Source organism: Spea bombifrons, chromosome 5 (assembly GCF_027358695.1).
Source record: "Spea bombifrons isolate aSpeBom1 chromosome 5, aSpeBom1.2.pri, whole genome shotgun sequence".
In the NCBI taxonomy this organism is placed as follows: domain Eukaryota; kingdom Metazoa; phylum Chordata; class Amphibia; order Anura; family Pelobatidae; genus Spea; species Spea bombifrons.
In genome coordinates, this window is record NC_071091.1 from 36,094,193 (window position 1) to 36,108,317 (window position 14,125).

The window sequence follows — 14,125 nt, forward strand, 5'->3', positions numbered from 1 at the left end:
TTTATTTATTATTTTCAGTAATCAGCACTCCATAGCCTTGCATTGCTCATTGCAATTTGTGCGATCAGCCAACAGGGGAGCAATCTGGGGGCCCATCAGGGTCTAGACAGACACTACTTAGTCTCTCCTTTCCTCCAGTGACCTTCAGGTGGGTGCCAGCAGTGATTGCTTGATTGTGTGTAACAATGTACAAGAAATTGTGGATTTACACATGATCAGTCGCCAGGAAGCCACCGATTCCGGCTTTTGCTGACAGAGGGGTTCAAGTTGTCAATAGACAGCCTGATATCTGGTGCAGCAGCTGGGAGATGTCAATGACGCTGTGAAAAATGCATGATATGTAGGTAAGTCCTCAAGGTAATCTTGTCACTTGTAAATCTTTTGTGGATGTACCTGTACATCTAATAGGTAATGAAGGGGATCATTTAGTTCATGTTTCACTTTATGATTAATTCAGCCATTTCAGTACTATTTGGGATCTAATAGGGATGTAACTGTCAGCTAGGGTTTTTACACTGCTGAACTGCAGTGATTTACCATGATGTCCTTGGCAGTATTCTTCCATTCTTTAGTTCGTTGAGTCAAAGATCCTTGCAGTACAAAGTTCCTGTTAAACGTCTTTATCCTGGAAATTTCAGGTTCTTCATCTTTTAGGAATTAAACACAAAACAAATACATAAATATATGATTATAGTTTCAAAGACAGATAAATCAGGGAGAGATAAGTTCACTAGGCACCACTGCAGTTCCTACTGTCATGAGGCATTGAACTAAAAACAGTAAACCTATAGTAAATGTGATAATAATCACCTAAATAGTTCCAAAACTCACAAGCCTAGCTTGAGGAGTAAAGCTGGTGGAGTACTAATATTCCTCTTAAATTCAAAACAAAAACAAACTTTGTTAAGTAGCCCAAATACTAAGAACATTCCCTGAAAACACAAGTATGATATGTTTCTACCTGGTTGGGCTTCTGATGACTAAATAGAACTTGCATTATAATGAGTACATCAAGCCTCTTGACATGAGTGCACTTATTTGAAGTATACCCTGTTATATTAAACACATGTTACTGCACGGCACACAAAAGTTACTCACTGCTTCTTACTCATTTGTAAAATGCAAGGTTGTTATTCTTGTCATACTTTTTAGTGAACTGTTTGGAGGAGGTATGACAATGTTCAGGCTGGGAGACAAACAACGTTTAGTGGCCCTTTGATACTTTAGATCAGAGAAAATGGCAGAAAACTTTGCTAATAAAAGCGACGCAGGAAGGATCCAGTCAGGGTGTGAATGCTGACTAAAACTTTGAGTTTTATGTAACATACACAGAAAAGGGACTCTAGCCCAAAAGAGTCACATCAGAGTAGACTGGAGGGCAATTACAGCCCTCCCTTAGAAGTGTTCATAAAGGAAGTCACATGCGCAATTAAGATCACAAAGGCCTCTTTAGAAGTTAAGAGTTGATAACTTACATCACTCTAAAAGCTAATCTACAAATATTTATCATATAAAGGATCAATATGCTAATATCAATTTTTTGAAGTGAAATGTAGAAATAATTAGCAATTAAGGATTTTTTTATGAGGTCTGGGTTTAAGTGTGTCATTATCACCATACCTGGGAACTTCTGGTCTCCAGCTACCCGGAGACTTCCCTTGTGGGACACGGCCAGGACTGCCCACTGACGTCGGTGGGAGTTCCCGCTGACGTCGGCGGGAAACAACCCCCTTTTAAAACAAAAATGGGCGGGGAGAGGGGCGTGTTAAGACCCCGTTCCCGCGATCAGGAGGATTCGGGTCTTGAACCGGAGAAGCGGTGCTTCACCCTGCAATCTCTGGGTCAAACCCGGAGAATTCCCAGGTAATATTGTAACATATTTTTTATTGAGTATAACATAATCCAGATCCATTACTTTTTGATAAAGGTAGCCCGCCTTTATTTCTACATAGAACTGATTATTCTACAAATTATTCTTATAAATCATATAATACAGAAATGGAAATCACAATGCATTTACAAATATCTATTCATCATATGAAATTTTAAATTACTTATACTCATATAGGCAAGTAATTGTCCACATTTGGAGAAACCATTACGTTTATACAGACAGTTATAGAAATGACATATTGTAATTTTACATGTTCATTTCACTTCCCTTGGAATTTAGTCTATTCATCAAAATAAAAATATTAATTAAAACATTGTACAGGTTTAACAAACCTTGTAGGGGTGTTGCTGGCAGTTTTCGCCTCTGTTGCCTGGATGTGTCAATTGTTTGCATCTATCAGGATAAAAATAAATAATAAAAAAAAGGTTTATACAATGTTCTATATTATTATTACTGCATAACTTTGACAAAAAACATCATATTTGAAACTGTGCATCACATAACGGTTTGGACTTATAGAAGCAAAAGGAGAGTCCCGCTCAAACAATCTTAAGTATCAAATGCACCGTTTAACAATATATTAGACATATGTACAATTAATTATTGCATGAAGAATTGTAAGCTCATTTGAGCAGGGCCCTGCAAGTCAAATTGTTATGTTATATACTACTTGTTATGTCCCGTCTACCCATTGTACAGCGCTACGGAATGTGATGATATAAAACAACAATAAAAATAATTATAATAATAGTTAAAGATAACACCAGTTGTGTTATAGCATACCAGCTTTATTACTATACTATGAAAGGTAGAAGTACCTGGTTAGTGTTTTTCTGTTCCCGCCTTCTCGTCAGTCGAACACAGGGAGAAACGTTTAACCCGGCGACCGTGAGGGCTGATATCCTACTTTCAATATCTGAAATCTAAAATATCAGGTATATAAAATAAAAATATGCAGTGGAGTTGTTTTTAAATGCATTTAAACGGACACACTAGCTACTACCAATAACCCCCCTGCAGAGATTTGTTTTTCTTACAAAATATGTAAAGACTGTATAACACTATAAGACATGGGAAACCACCACAAGTTGTACACATATGTGATTTCTACAAATATGTACTAGGTGAAATATAATTTAGATGGCTAATACATTAAACCAGTAAATGGTGTTTCTCTCTGGTAGTTCCTTACAAATATAGAAGGACGATACAGAATGTAATGTGACTCACCTGGCGCTCAGCATGATGGACCTGGGCAGCTGCTGTGGCAACCTGGTCTTCAAGGTCAGCAAGTTCTAATTCTGTGGTGACACTGTTGATTTTGCGTGCAGAGTCCTCAATCTCACTGAGTTGTCCTTCCAAGCCATACACGGTACCAGCTGTGAGATAAACCTGAAAAATAATGACATTCATTTTATTGATTAATGATCTCAATTTGCTTCAATGATCTCTAGAAAATCTAGGTAGGAATGTAGAACTGTTCATCCACAGTGGTAAGGAGATACCACCATATCAACCCAACATACAAGGAATGTATTCATTGGTTACTATTTGCATAATGTATTATTATTATTAGTTGGTGTACTATGTATTTATTTTGGTCTATGTTTTGCCACACTACAAATTATACATTGATTATTTGGTTATTTATATGTGTATAAACTGAGTCATTGTTTTTACATTACTGTAACTTTAAAGTTGTTAAAGGAGCAATATCAAAGTTCATCAAAAGAACATATTTGCTTTGCAGGATTCCCAACAATAAGCCTATACAGAGTATGGTACAAGATTTACTGTAGCACAATATCGTTGTCAAATGGCTTCCATGGCAGGATTTGACAGGCCATGTTACCCACTGCATAACTAAACGGATAGACTTTATTGACTGTATAGCTAGTATTCCTACCAGAGCATACCGTACATAAAGACATCAAGAAATAGACCAAACATATTTTTAGAAAATTAACTCATCACCAACTGCCAGATTTCATAAAAGAGACTCTTAATAGAAGAAATGGCTTATACAGACGTTTAAGGCAAAATATGGTTCAGTGTGTAAAAAAAGCTATTAAACAATTTGAGTATACCTATAAGTGTATTTTTTGTGCACAGCCTGCCACTTCTGCTGTCCTCCTGTTACCTTTGGTCCCTGGAATGCATGTTTTGTGTGTAAAAAACTAACAGCCATACACAACCAATTCTGACAAGAACACATTAGTATGGAACACATTATTCAGACAAAATCTAAGCAGTCCCTTGCAGTGTTTCATGTGAATCAGACAGAAATGAGCCATAACATACTTTGATAATTAAAAAAATATTGCAAATGTCCACCGCATCATTACAAGAATACAACATGTGCAATGTACTCAGCTTATTTTACTTGTATGACCATACATTTATGTATCCAAAATGATAATTTGGTTGCTAGTCTTAGGTGCTATTGAAGAATTATCAATTACCTTGTGGGAAAGGGTGACTCAAGAGTGTAAAAATGGAGATTAAAAATACTTCAATAAACACATTTACTCTGCAAAGCCTGAAGAGGATTTTATAGAAAAAAAAACCTAATTCAACAGTTTTTAGTAGATGTTTGACTCTCCCTCTGACATTAGACTCAGGATGTAGGCTTTATTAATACACTATTTATATGACTGATTCCATTATTGCATAATACCAAGAAAATGAGCAACCAGTTTGGTATATGCTGGTAAATATTATGTATAGTGTCACTGAAACGCCCTGAGGCAGAGGAAACAGCGGGGTAGGTTTGAGTTTGGGAGGGGGCCATGACGGATTCATGGGGAGACTTCTTGCCTGCCCAGTCCCCTCTTCTGTCTAAGTCACCCTGTGCTTATTTGGGGCACAGGGTGACAGGAAAACCCAGTCTGGTCTGGCCTAACCAGACATCCATAGACTTACCGGATCTGCATAGCTGGAAATACTCCATGCGCCTGACATGGACAACTTAGAAACTCTGTGGAACTCCTCAGTGGATTGGAAATTTAACCGGGTGTAGCTCGGATCCCCTGTGACAGATCACTGATTGTGGTTCTGACTATTTTTTCTGGAGGAACTTTCAATGTGAGAGTCAGAGAATCCACTAATAATCCCAAGAAAGGAATCAACTGAGAAGGGGTGAGGATGGAGCCCAGAGGATTGAACAGGAAGAGAACAAAAAGCTTGTCTGTGAGCAAAGCCTACCTAGACGGGTTGGCAGCTAGGAGACTGTCTAGATAAATTATGACAAATCCCTTTCAGACGGAGATAAGCAACCACTTGAGAAGGAATATGAAGCATTAGAAAAGCCTTATAACTGTGCACAAGAAGATGCAGTCTTTGAAGTTTAATAGTAGTAAACTCTGATGGAGGATAAATCGAAGAGGAGTGAAAAGCTTCCCGGAGGTCAATCATGATCATCCAAGGGCTGCGCGATAAATTATTTTGGTGATCCGGAAGACCCATCATCCGAAATAATTTTGAAAGAAGGAAAGAACTGAGCCTTTTAACATTTAAGACACATTGAACCAAACCCTCAAATTTTCTGACAAGGAAGATATGACTTAATCAACCCTTCTTTGTGAGGTCTACCTTCTCTATTTTGCAGGCTACAAGGACCTGATACAGAACAACATCTAGAGTAGAGTTGCAATCTCTTGACTATAGGAAAACCTGAAAAAGAAAGTTTAGAAGAGGAAGGGAGAGACATTTTCTCACTACCCAGAATACCCACTTGTCTGTGGTGATCGCCTCCCACTGAGCAACCCTTAAATTGGAAGTGAGAGAAGATGCAGGCAAGTTTACCGAAAGGGCTTCTTCTGGATTTTCCTTTCGAAGCTGGGGTATGGCCCACCGTTGAACAAGATGATCATTGGACCTGGATGATTGTCCCTCAGTCTGAAAGGGCTTCTTTGGTGTTTGTTTAATCTCAGAAAATTATTTTTAGCCTTGTAGCGAGCCTTAACCTCAGCTATAGTTAGGGCCAAAGAGGTGTGAGGAGGAGAGATTAGGGAACATTGAAGCCTTAGGGGCTAGATCAGAGAGGCGTACTGATTTTAATAGCCTAGACCTTCTGAGAGTGTAGACGTAGTAAAAGCCCTACCCTAACAGAAGAGTGAACCTACTAATGGCTTTTATTAAGGCTATTTTGGAGGCTAATAAGGGTAATTTGGGTAAACAATCCACATAATTACCCTCTTTTTCTGCCTTATCTAATATAAATGCTTAACACGGTAAGTAGTGTACTGGTTGTCCAAACAAGGCTACCAGTCAATCCAGGGGAGGCACTGGGCAACTCAAACAAGACCCCATTAATGAAGGGATCAAGGAATGCCTTATTTGTCTAGAGATTAGTAACCCCCAAATGGGCAGGCAATGTAACCTCCAGAAGCTAGGTTCCTTGCCCAACATGGGCACATGGGACCTAGAGGATAATTTTAATCTCATTTTGACATTTAATTTTTGCTGTTAAAGACCACTGATAAGTCAAAAGGGCAGAGCCCTGAAATAGCAAGATTTATTTTAAGAAAACAAAGCAAGTCACGTGACACAGACAAGGTAAAGACCTAATTTTAAATGTTCTGTAGATTAACTGGAGTAGGTTAATACCCAGTTAGAGAGATCCCTGGACCCCCCATCCTCTTACATCTGACATGTTGTTGGCAGGTTTTTTTTAAAGGCTCTTCAAAAAGCACCATGCTATGCATTTATAGAATTAAAATGCTTATAAGGTGTGGGTTTATAGGATTTAAATCCTTTTTTTCCAGCGGTGGTGGGTTTGCACTAAAAGCACACGTGTGATAGCAACATACTTTGGCATGCTGGGGCACTAAAGGGTGAGGGAACAAGTTGGTGTATGAAGCCTGAGTTAGTTGTATAATTTACATCTGAAAACTGATACTGATAGATATGAATTAGGAATTCACTGAAGTCTAGTAGACATGCAAAAGATAAATGATCAGGCAAGTTAAACTCTCAAACGTGTATAATGGGAAAAATACACCATCCCTGATATTGACAATGGGATAAAACAAATACTAATAATACCTTTTGAAGAGCCTCATTTTCACACTCGGTCATCTGAGTGTTTAGGGTTTACAACAAGAAGTATATGACTTACCTGATCTACTATGCACATTGGGGTCACACATACTGACTGTAAACTTGTCCCCAAAAAGTACCAAGACAACTTTGATAGGACCATTCAAACTTTGAAATGCTGCTCATTGGTATGCTATGGGTTGCTGGTGGCTATATTTGATAATGTCAAATAATGCCGTCTTTGGAAGATCAAACAATATTGAGCATCTAATTAACTTTTATCCCAACAATGTTGCATCTAATAAATGGATCAGAAATAATGTTATTTTTAAAGATATCATGACCATTATTATAGAAGCATTTTGACATAGCTTTCTACATGTATGTTTCAGTGCTATTTTAAGATGAAAATTTTGAAGCCACTTGATTTTACTCTCCAAGTTGCTGTAGTCTGAAAGTAGCTAATACAATTTGAAGAGCTTGTTAAAAGGGACATTAAAAAGCACATATAAAGTTGTACTGTGATACTTTTTTGCAACACTTCTTAGTTGCCTGGTTTTTACTATTTTGTTAATGGGCAAAATGTCTATATTCTCCTACCTCATTTTACTTTTTTAATAAAAATGTATATTAAAGACACAAATTACTATATGTAGTTTGCATTTTACCCACTCAACCCATAGCTATTTATACTTACAACATGCCCACTCCATTTCATAAATCATCTTAAGATTCAAGCCAAATAATAAATAATGCTGTTATCCCCTCTATTTAAACCACCAAACCTCAGGACCTTCTAGGTGTCACATGTAAAGCTTTTCGTAGACCTGCTAAGTAAGTCGACATGACATCAGCCTAAAGGGGGCAGACCTTAGCCAGGCTGAACTGGCGATTTTCGAGGCACATTAATGCCAACAGCCACCTGATGGCGTAGGTGTGCCCTTCTGCTGAATATGTGCGGCCGCACGCTACCTTTTTATGTTTACATAGCGTGGCATTTGTGCTAGGTGGCCAGTCCTGGCCTGAATCTAAGAAGCTCTGCAAGGTGTTTCATATAAAAATATTTTGAAGGAGAAGGTAAGGCCTCTGGGAAGGCTTAATAGATTATTTTGAAATTAAGAGTTATATAAAAAAAATAACATTTTTGTGTTTTAACAAAATGTTAATTTAATGCATAGTTATGTTAAAATCGATGTCTTCCCTATACCAGACAGTGAGAATCCAACAGCACGTATGGACGCTGCCAAGTTACATTTTGCCTTTATTTTTGTTGAATAAATCATGATATGGTGTTGTTATATGTTATGTGTTGTTGTTCATCTTAGGTTGCATTTACCTAATTTTTAGACCTGCTTAGGAACAGATGATTGTTATTATGTCCTGATATGAAAAACCATAGTATTCAAAGAGGATGTACTTTCTTTTTCACGCGACTGTAGCTATGTTTCACAGTTCTATTACGTAGTTTTCTCATGGCCTGAGAAAATACAAAAAGAATCCATAAAGGCACCGTGATTAACCTCTTAACAACCAATAACGGGCCAGGCACATCACGCAATAATGGTCACTTAACGACCAATGACGTGCATGGCACGTCATGGCATTAAACAAGCTTAGGAAGTGATCTACGACTGCTTTCTTTGCGCAAACGGCGTTGCTGTAATGCTGTCATTTGTCTGGCCCCTCCCCGGGTCGTCAACGTCTGCCATACACTGTATGGTGGTGGATGCACGTTATAAAAACTTGAATGGTATAGCTGAAATGCCTTGATAGCGAGGCATTTAGCAACATCAAACACCTACCCCAGGACACGCTGTGACTGCTCCAGAGAGTGGTCACAACCGCCACTGCAAGAGATTTTGCCACTCACAAGATGGCGGCGTGTGCTTAAAAATATAACCAAGTTGCCAAAGTTTTCAAGAGGGTCTCTCCAGACCCCCTTCAAAACTCTGGCTCCCCTTGCAGGTTGAATACAAGTACTGTATGCTTAAAGGGACATTTTAATGAACCTCACCAATGGATAAGCCATACAAAATGTGCTGCTGCACATCACCCCAATCACTGGCAAATTAGTGTTACCATTAACATAATGGTAGCTATTTCTGTACATGTGAGTGTGTGTGTGGGGTTGTTGCATTCAACCCAATACATCTCTGCCAATGCAGACAGTTGGGGTGGGTGCAGTGCAATTGCATTCTCATTAATCCATCCATGTTTTGTGAGGCCAATGTTAATTTAAAAGGGACAGGTATCATATGCATTAAAATTCACGTGTTGGTTGGAGTGTGTCTTATTATAATATCTTCCAGTAACAATTGTGATATATATATATATATATATATATATATATATATATATATATATGGCATTATATACTATATATATAGTATTTGCTTGATTATAAGACAAGGTTTTTTTTTCCAAGCAAATGCTCTGAAAAATAACCATCGTCTTATATTCTAGGTCGTCTTCTAATCAGACCACAAATAGAGGCTACAAGACTAAGATCCAAATCCCATGCAGTGCTGCGGGGAACCTGTAGATCCCTAGACTTGTCCCCCGTGCTTCAGATTCCCTGGTGTCTAGTGGGACAGCCGGTGGACGTCTGTGCGATGCGTGGAGACAACCTCCGCTGCTGCCGGCGCTTCCTCTGGGGCTTCTATGACGGAATGCCGGCATCACATGACCTTCTTGTGCGCCACCACAGAACCCCCGGCGGAAGTGCTGGCAGCAGCGGAGGTTGTCTGTGCGCATCGCACAGACATCCACCAGCTGTCCCACTAGACACCAGGGAATCTGAAGCACGGGGAACAAGTCTAGGGAAGCACTGGTAAGTCGGGGAGGGTAAGCGTGGCATATGAGGGGGAATAACGGCTTCCTGGAGGCAGAGTGGCATATAAGGGGGATATAAAGGCTTTCTGGAGGGAGAGTGGCATATAGGTGGATACAATGAATATCAGGGAGGCAGAGTGGCATATAGGGGGTTAAAAGGGATATCAGGGAGGCAGAGTGGCATTTAGGGGGTTAAAAGGAATATCAGGGAGGCAGAGTGGCATATAGCGGGTTAAAAGGAACATCAGGGAGCCAGAGTGGCATATCTGGGGGGCAGAGTGACATATAGGGAGGTTAAAAGACATATCAGTGAGGCAGAGTGGCATATAGGGGATATAAGGCATTTCTGGGGTGCAGAGTGGCATTTAAGGGGGTATAAGCTACATCAGGAGTGCAGATGTGCATAACTGGGGGAAAATAAAAGTTTTTATTAAATATGAGAAAATAGTTTAAGTGTGAATTAATATTTACTAGTAAAACTTTTTTCTTACAGGGTAGTCTTATATTCCGGCTTTTTTCTTTTTTTCTAAATTAATATTCAAATTTTGGGGGGGGTCGTCTTATAATCGAGCAAATACCGGTATATATGTTATATTCTCATAAGCTTGTTAAGATAATACATGTATAAATGGAACATTGCTGATGATGAAATAATAGTCATTTAATTATTTCTAAACTAAATATGTATTTTATATTCGTGTAGTCTACCAAGACTTAAAAAAGAAATAATACTAAAGTAACCTTAAGAGCCAGTCTTACATTTTCTTCCAGTTTGGTCAGTTGCTCATCTAGTCTTACAGGGTCATCACCTATAGGAAAAGGCCCTCGTTCATGCGTATCTTCTGGGCAATCCCATGGTTCTGTCGATCCTGCTATCAATTCCTCGGTTGCATTGATGACTTTTAGAACTTCTGTTGATATGTTGCAGAGAGACACAGCAGAGTACTTCTGTTTATGTGCAAGAGTATATGGGGACAAAACAGCAGAATGTTAGAAAATTGGTAGTGGCAAAAAATGTAATTGGATAACAGAATATCTTGTCATTCCAAGGTATTCACAACTTTTCTTAAGTTTATTCACACAGACATTAAAAAAGTAGCATATTTCACAAAGCAACGGACTGCTTCTCCCATAACAGATGCTTGCAAGCAATAGTTCACTGCACAAAGGAGCCCTGCCAAAGTCAACGCAATCAGTAGTAGGTTATGGGTCTCTATCAACAGCAACATGCTAGAACAAAAACACAGGACACACCAGAGACTTCAATCTTTCAGGGAGCAGGGTTACCCCAGAAGAATAACACAGGTTCTCCGATAAAGAGTTTTAGCCATAGGGCCACTGTCCCCTCTTCAGTCTGTCCTGTCAATATGGGGGTAAACTTCAGGAGCAAGAAAAAGGTCAAAAGATCACCATTCGTGCTTCCTCAAGTTGCCAAATATCTTCCATGACCTACTAAAGTGGAGAGGGATGGAATATGACTTCACTATGCAAAAGGGGCAACCTTTAGGGGTACCCCTTAAACAATCGCTGAACTGACCATGCAGAATGTATTGCTCAATAGATGAGATAAAATCAGTTAACCATTCATTATTATGCAGGGCTAACCCAAACAAAAAAACAAAAAAACTGTTGTAATGACATGGACTTTAAGTAAATTAAAAGATAAAGACAAAGAAGGGGAAGATAACAAAAAAAAATGAAAAACCAAAAATTAGAATTCAGACGAAATGAGACAAAAAGCATGGAAAAATGTTACTGAAAAGAGAAACTAAGGGGTTAAAAGCAGAGATATGGTAAGTGATGAAAATGGTACTAGTGAGGTTTTCAGTACTATGATAACATTAAAGCTTTAATAAAATGCAATTAAACTAGAAAATAAAGGACAGGACAGTTCATTATTAATACCAGTGTTACAATCATGTTCTAGATGAAACTTCAAATAACTTTGGAATGTGTAATGATAAAATAGTGCTATTGCACACTACTAAAATCCATCCACACTCCTAACCAAAAAAAGTACTACAAGGCATTTTGAACCATATCATCCCTAGTTAGCACTTCCACAAATGAGGTTAACAAATAAGAACCGAAGTAAAGTGAATATTCTTACATTCCACATACCATGATACTAAAATCATTTCCATTGTAACACTACATTAGTACAAGTTCATATTTAGTGGGAAAAAACTTGTTCCACTTTAACACAGGTTAATAGGAGTTTAACTTTAAACCAAAATGTAATATAAACAGCAATATATCTGACTTCCATAGTTGACCCAGGCTTGTTAATAAATATCAACAACTGAAATCCCTTAGTAAAATAGTGCATAAAAGTCAATAAATGTAAGGATCCAATAAAATATAAATTGGAAAATTAAATATTTCAGCACACAAACTAGAAGTGCTGTTAACATTCAGTTAGGCACAAACAGACCTGATATGGATGATATTATAGGCAAAACATCAATATTCCTGAGCTAATATCCTACACAGGAACAACTTAATTGTAAATGTGGAAAATTGTTTACAGAAAATGACATAATGGTGATTTTCTACTGGTTTACTGGTTACCTAATACATAAACATAGAATTTGATGGTATATAAGAACCATTCAGCAGGCAGAAGTCTTGGGTGGGCTGGATCTTCTAGGATCTCCCCTAGAGGAAACCCACTGAAGTCTTCAACTCCACCCCCCACTTCACCCCCCACAACTCAGCTCCACCACTCAGTTCCACTGTGTCTTTTGGCAACCCAATGGTGCTTAACTAACTCCAAACCAAAAAGCACAGGAGCACTGAAAACCAAAACAAACTGAATGGTGCAGGTGAAATAAGTCATGCCAGTGTTATCCACAGGCCCCAGGCAGATGGCTGGTAAGTTAAACCCCCCCCTCCACCATCAGCTATTGGCCAGGGCAGTTTTAAAGGTGGGTAAAATAAAGTGCATCAAGAAGGTATCCCCGGTGACCTGTGCACTAAGAGAAAAATAACGTGGCCCCGCACACCACTGATGCATGCCCCAGGGGATCCATGCCAGGGGATACTATATCAACCTTGGGCTCGCTGATGCAACTCCTAGCCTTAAGGCCAGAGGATCAAGCTTTCCCTGTCTCACAGGTACACCTGTTCTCTAACTTTAGATAACCTGCAGCCATAGACTGAGTGACTTCCGATGGGGAAGGTGATACTTTGTGGCTTAAAACATGTATGTTTGTTTATTACACTTACATTTTATTTTAAAGGAACTTGGAAAACTGTATTTCCTTTTTAGTAGTTAAACTGTCACTATGATCTGTTTACTACTAAGTCCTGGGAGTCTTAATGACCTAATGATAGTTGTCAGTCCACACAGGGATTAGTGAAAGATGCTATATGTTGAAAGTAGTTAAAACTCAGTAGGTAACATGTATAATTGTAATATAAACTAGCAGCAAATAACTATTTGAAAGGTTAAACAAATTAAGATGGGTTATCAATGTAAACTCAGTGAATTATTGATCATGCAACATAGTATGGTTTATTTGCAAAGCTCAAGTAGCAAAACAAGGCACAAAGAAAAGGCAGCTAATCTCAGATAAACTTTAGGGTTCTGACCCTTCTATGATGGCAAAGAGTCATTAAGAAAGATGAACAGACACAGATCAGAAGCTCTTCAGATACAGACAGAGGTACCTGTAGCCCTCAAGCTCTGTAGTGCTTTTTACACTCATAAGTACCAATTAGACTGGAATACATCCGAGGAGACCATTATAGAAAAGGGTGGCAAATCAATGCTACTTAAGATTCGCAATGGAGCCTCATGAACTCAAACTACTTTATGTCACTAATGAATGCCAAATAGCTTATAGTGTTCCATGTTTTAATGTTCAATACATTCTTACTGAATCGTCATTGCAGATGAGGGATTTATAATGCGTCGCATCAACTGTTGCAATTCTATGTGATATGTAGTGTAGCCATAGAACATTTCCCAATTAAAAATGATTAGATGAATTTTCCTTCACTAACACTAAGATATTATGTATTTGGACTTTATCTCTTGTTTTATGTTCAGCTATCAATTGGTATTTTTGTGATGATTGCTGATGTTTTTGAGAAGTGCGGAAAGGTATACTTTGGTCATTGGTCATTACAATATGGAAAGACCAAATTTTCGACTGTGTGCCTATACTTTGTAATCTTCTAACAGCTATTGGAATATAAAATTAAATTAATGATTTCAGAACAGTATTAAGCTCATAGTGAAAACTGCTTTTGTATCTTTTTTGTGCATTTTTTGGTTATTCTATTAAGTTTGTAAGCTTGTTCTTGTCTCTCTCAAATTATTTCCTATGTATTAATTTTATCATTATATATATA

At 38.3% G+C, this 14,125-nt stretch overlaps 1 protein-coding gene across 2 annotated transcripts in view; it reads right to left on the minus strand.

The window, feature by feature from the left end:
- The window catches only part of MYRIP (myosin VIIA and Rab interacting protein), a 173,916-nt gene that overhangs the window by 4,271 nt on the left and 155,520 nt on the right, over positions 1-14,125 (minus strand). For both annotated transcript variants that reach the window (XM_053465992.1, XM_053465990.1), the window contains 5 exons: positions 10,526-10,714; positions 3,125-3,286; positions 2,713-2,817; positions 2,227-2,287; positions 538-647 (listed from right to left, as the gene is read on the minus strand). In XM_053465992.1, the coding sequence (XP_053321967.1) occupies positions 538-647; positions 2,227-2,287; positions 2,713-2,817; positions 3,125-3,286; positions 10,526-10,714 (627 nt within the window). The remainder of the gene's footprint in view (positions 1-537; positions 648-2,226; positions 2,288-2,712; positions 2,818-3,124; positions 3,287-10,525; positions 10,715-14,125) is intronic.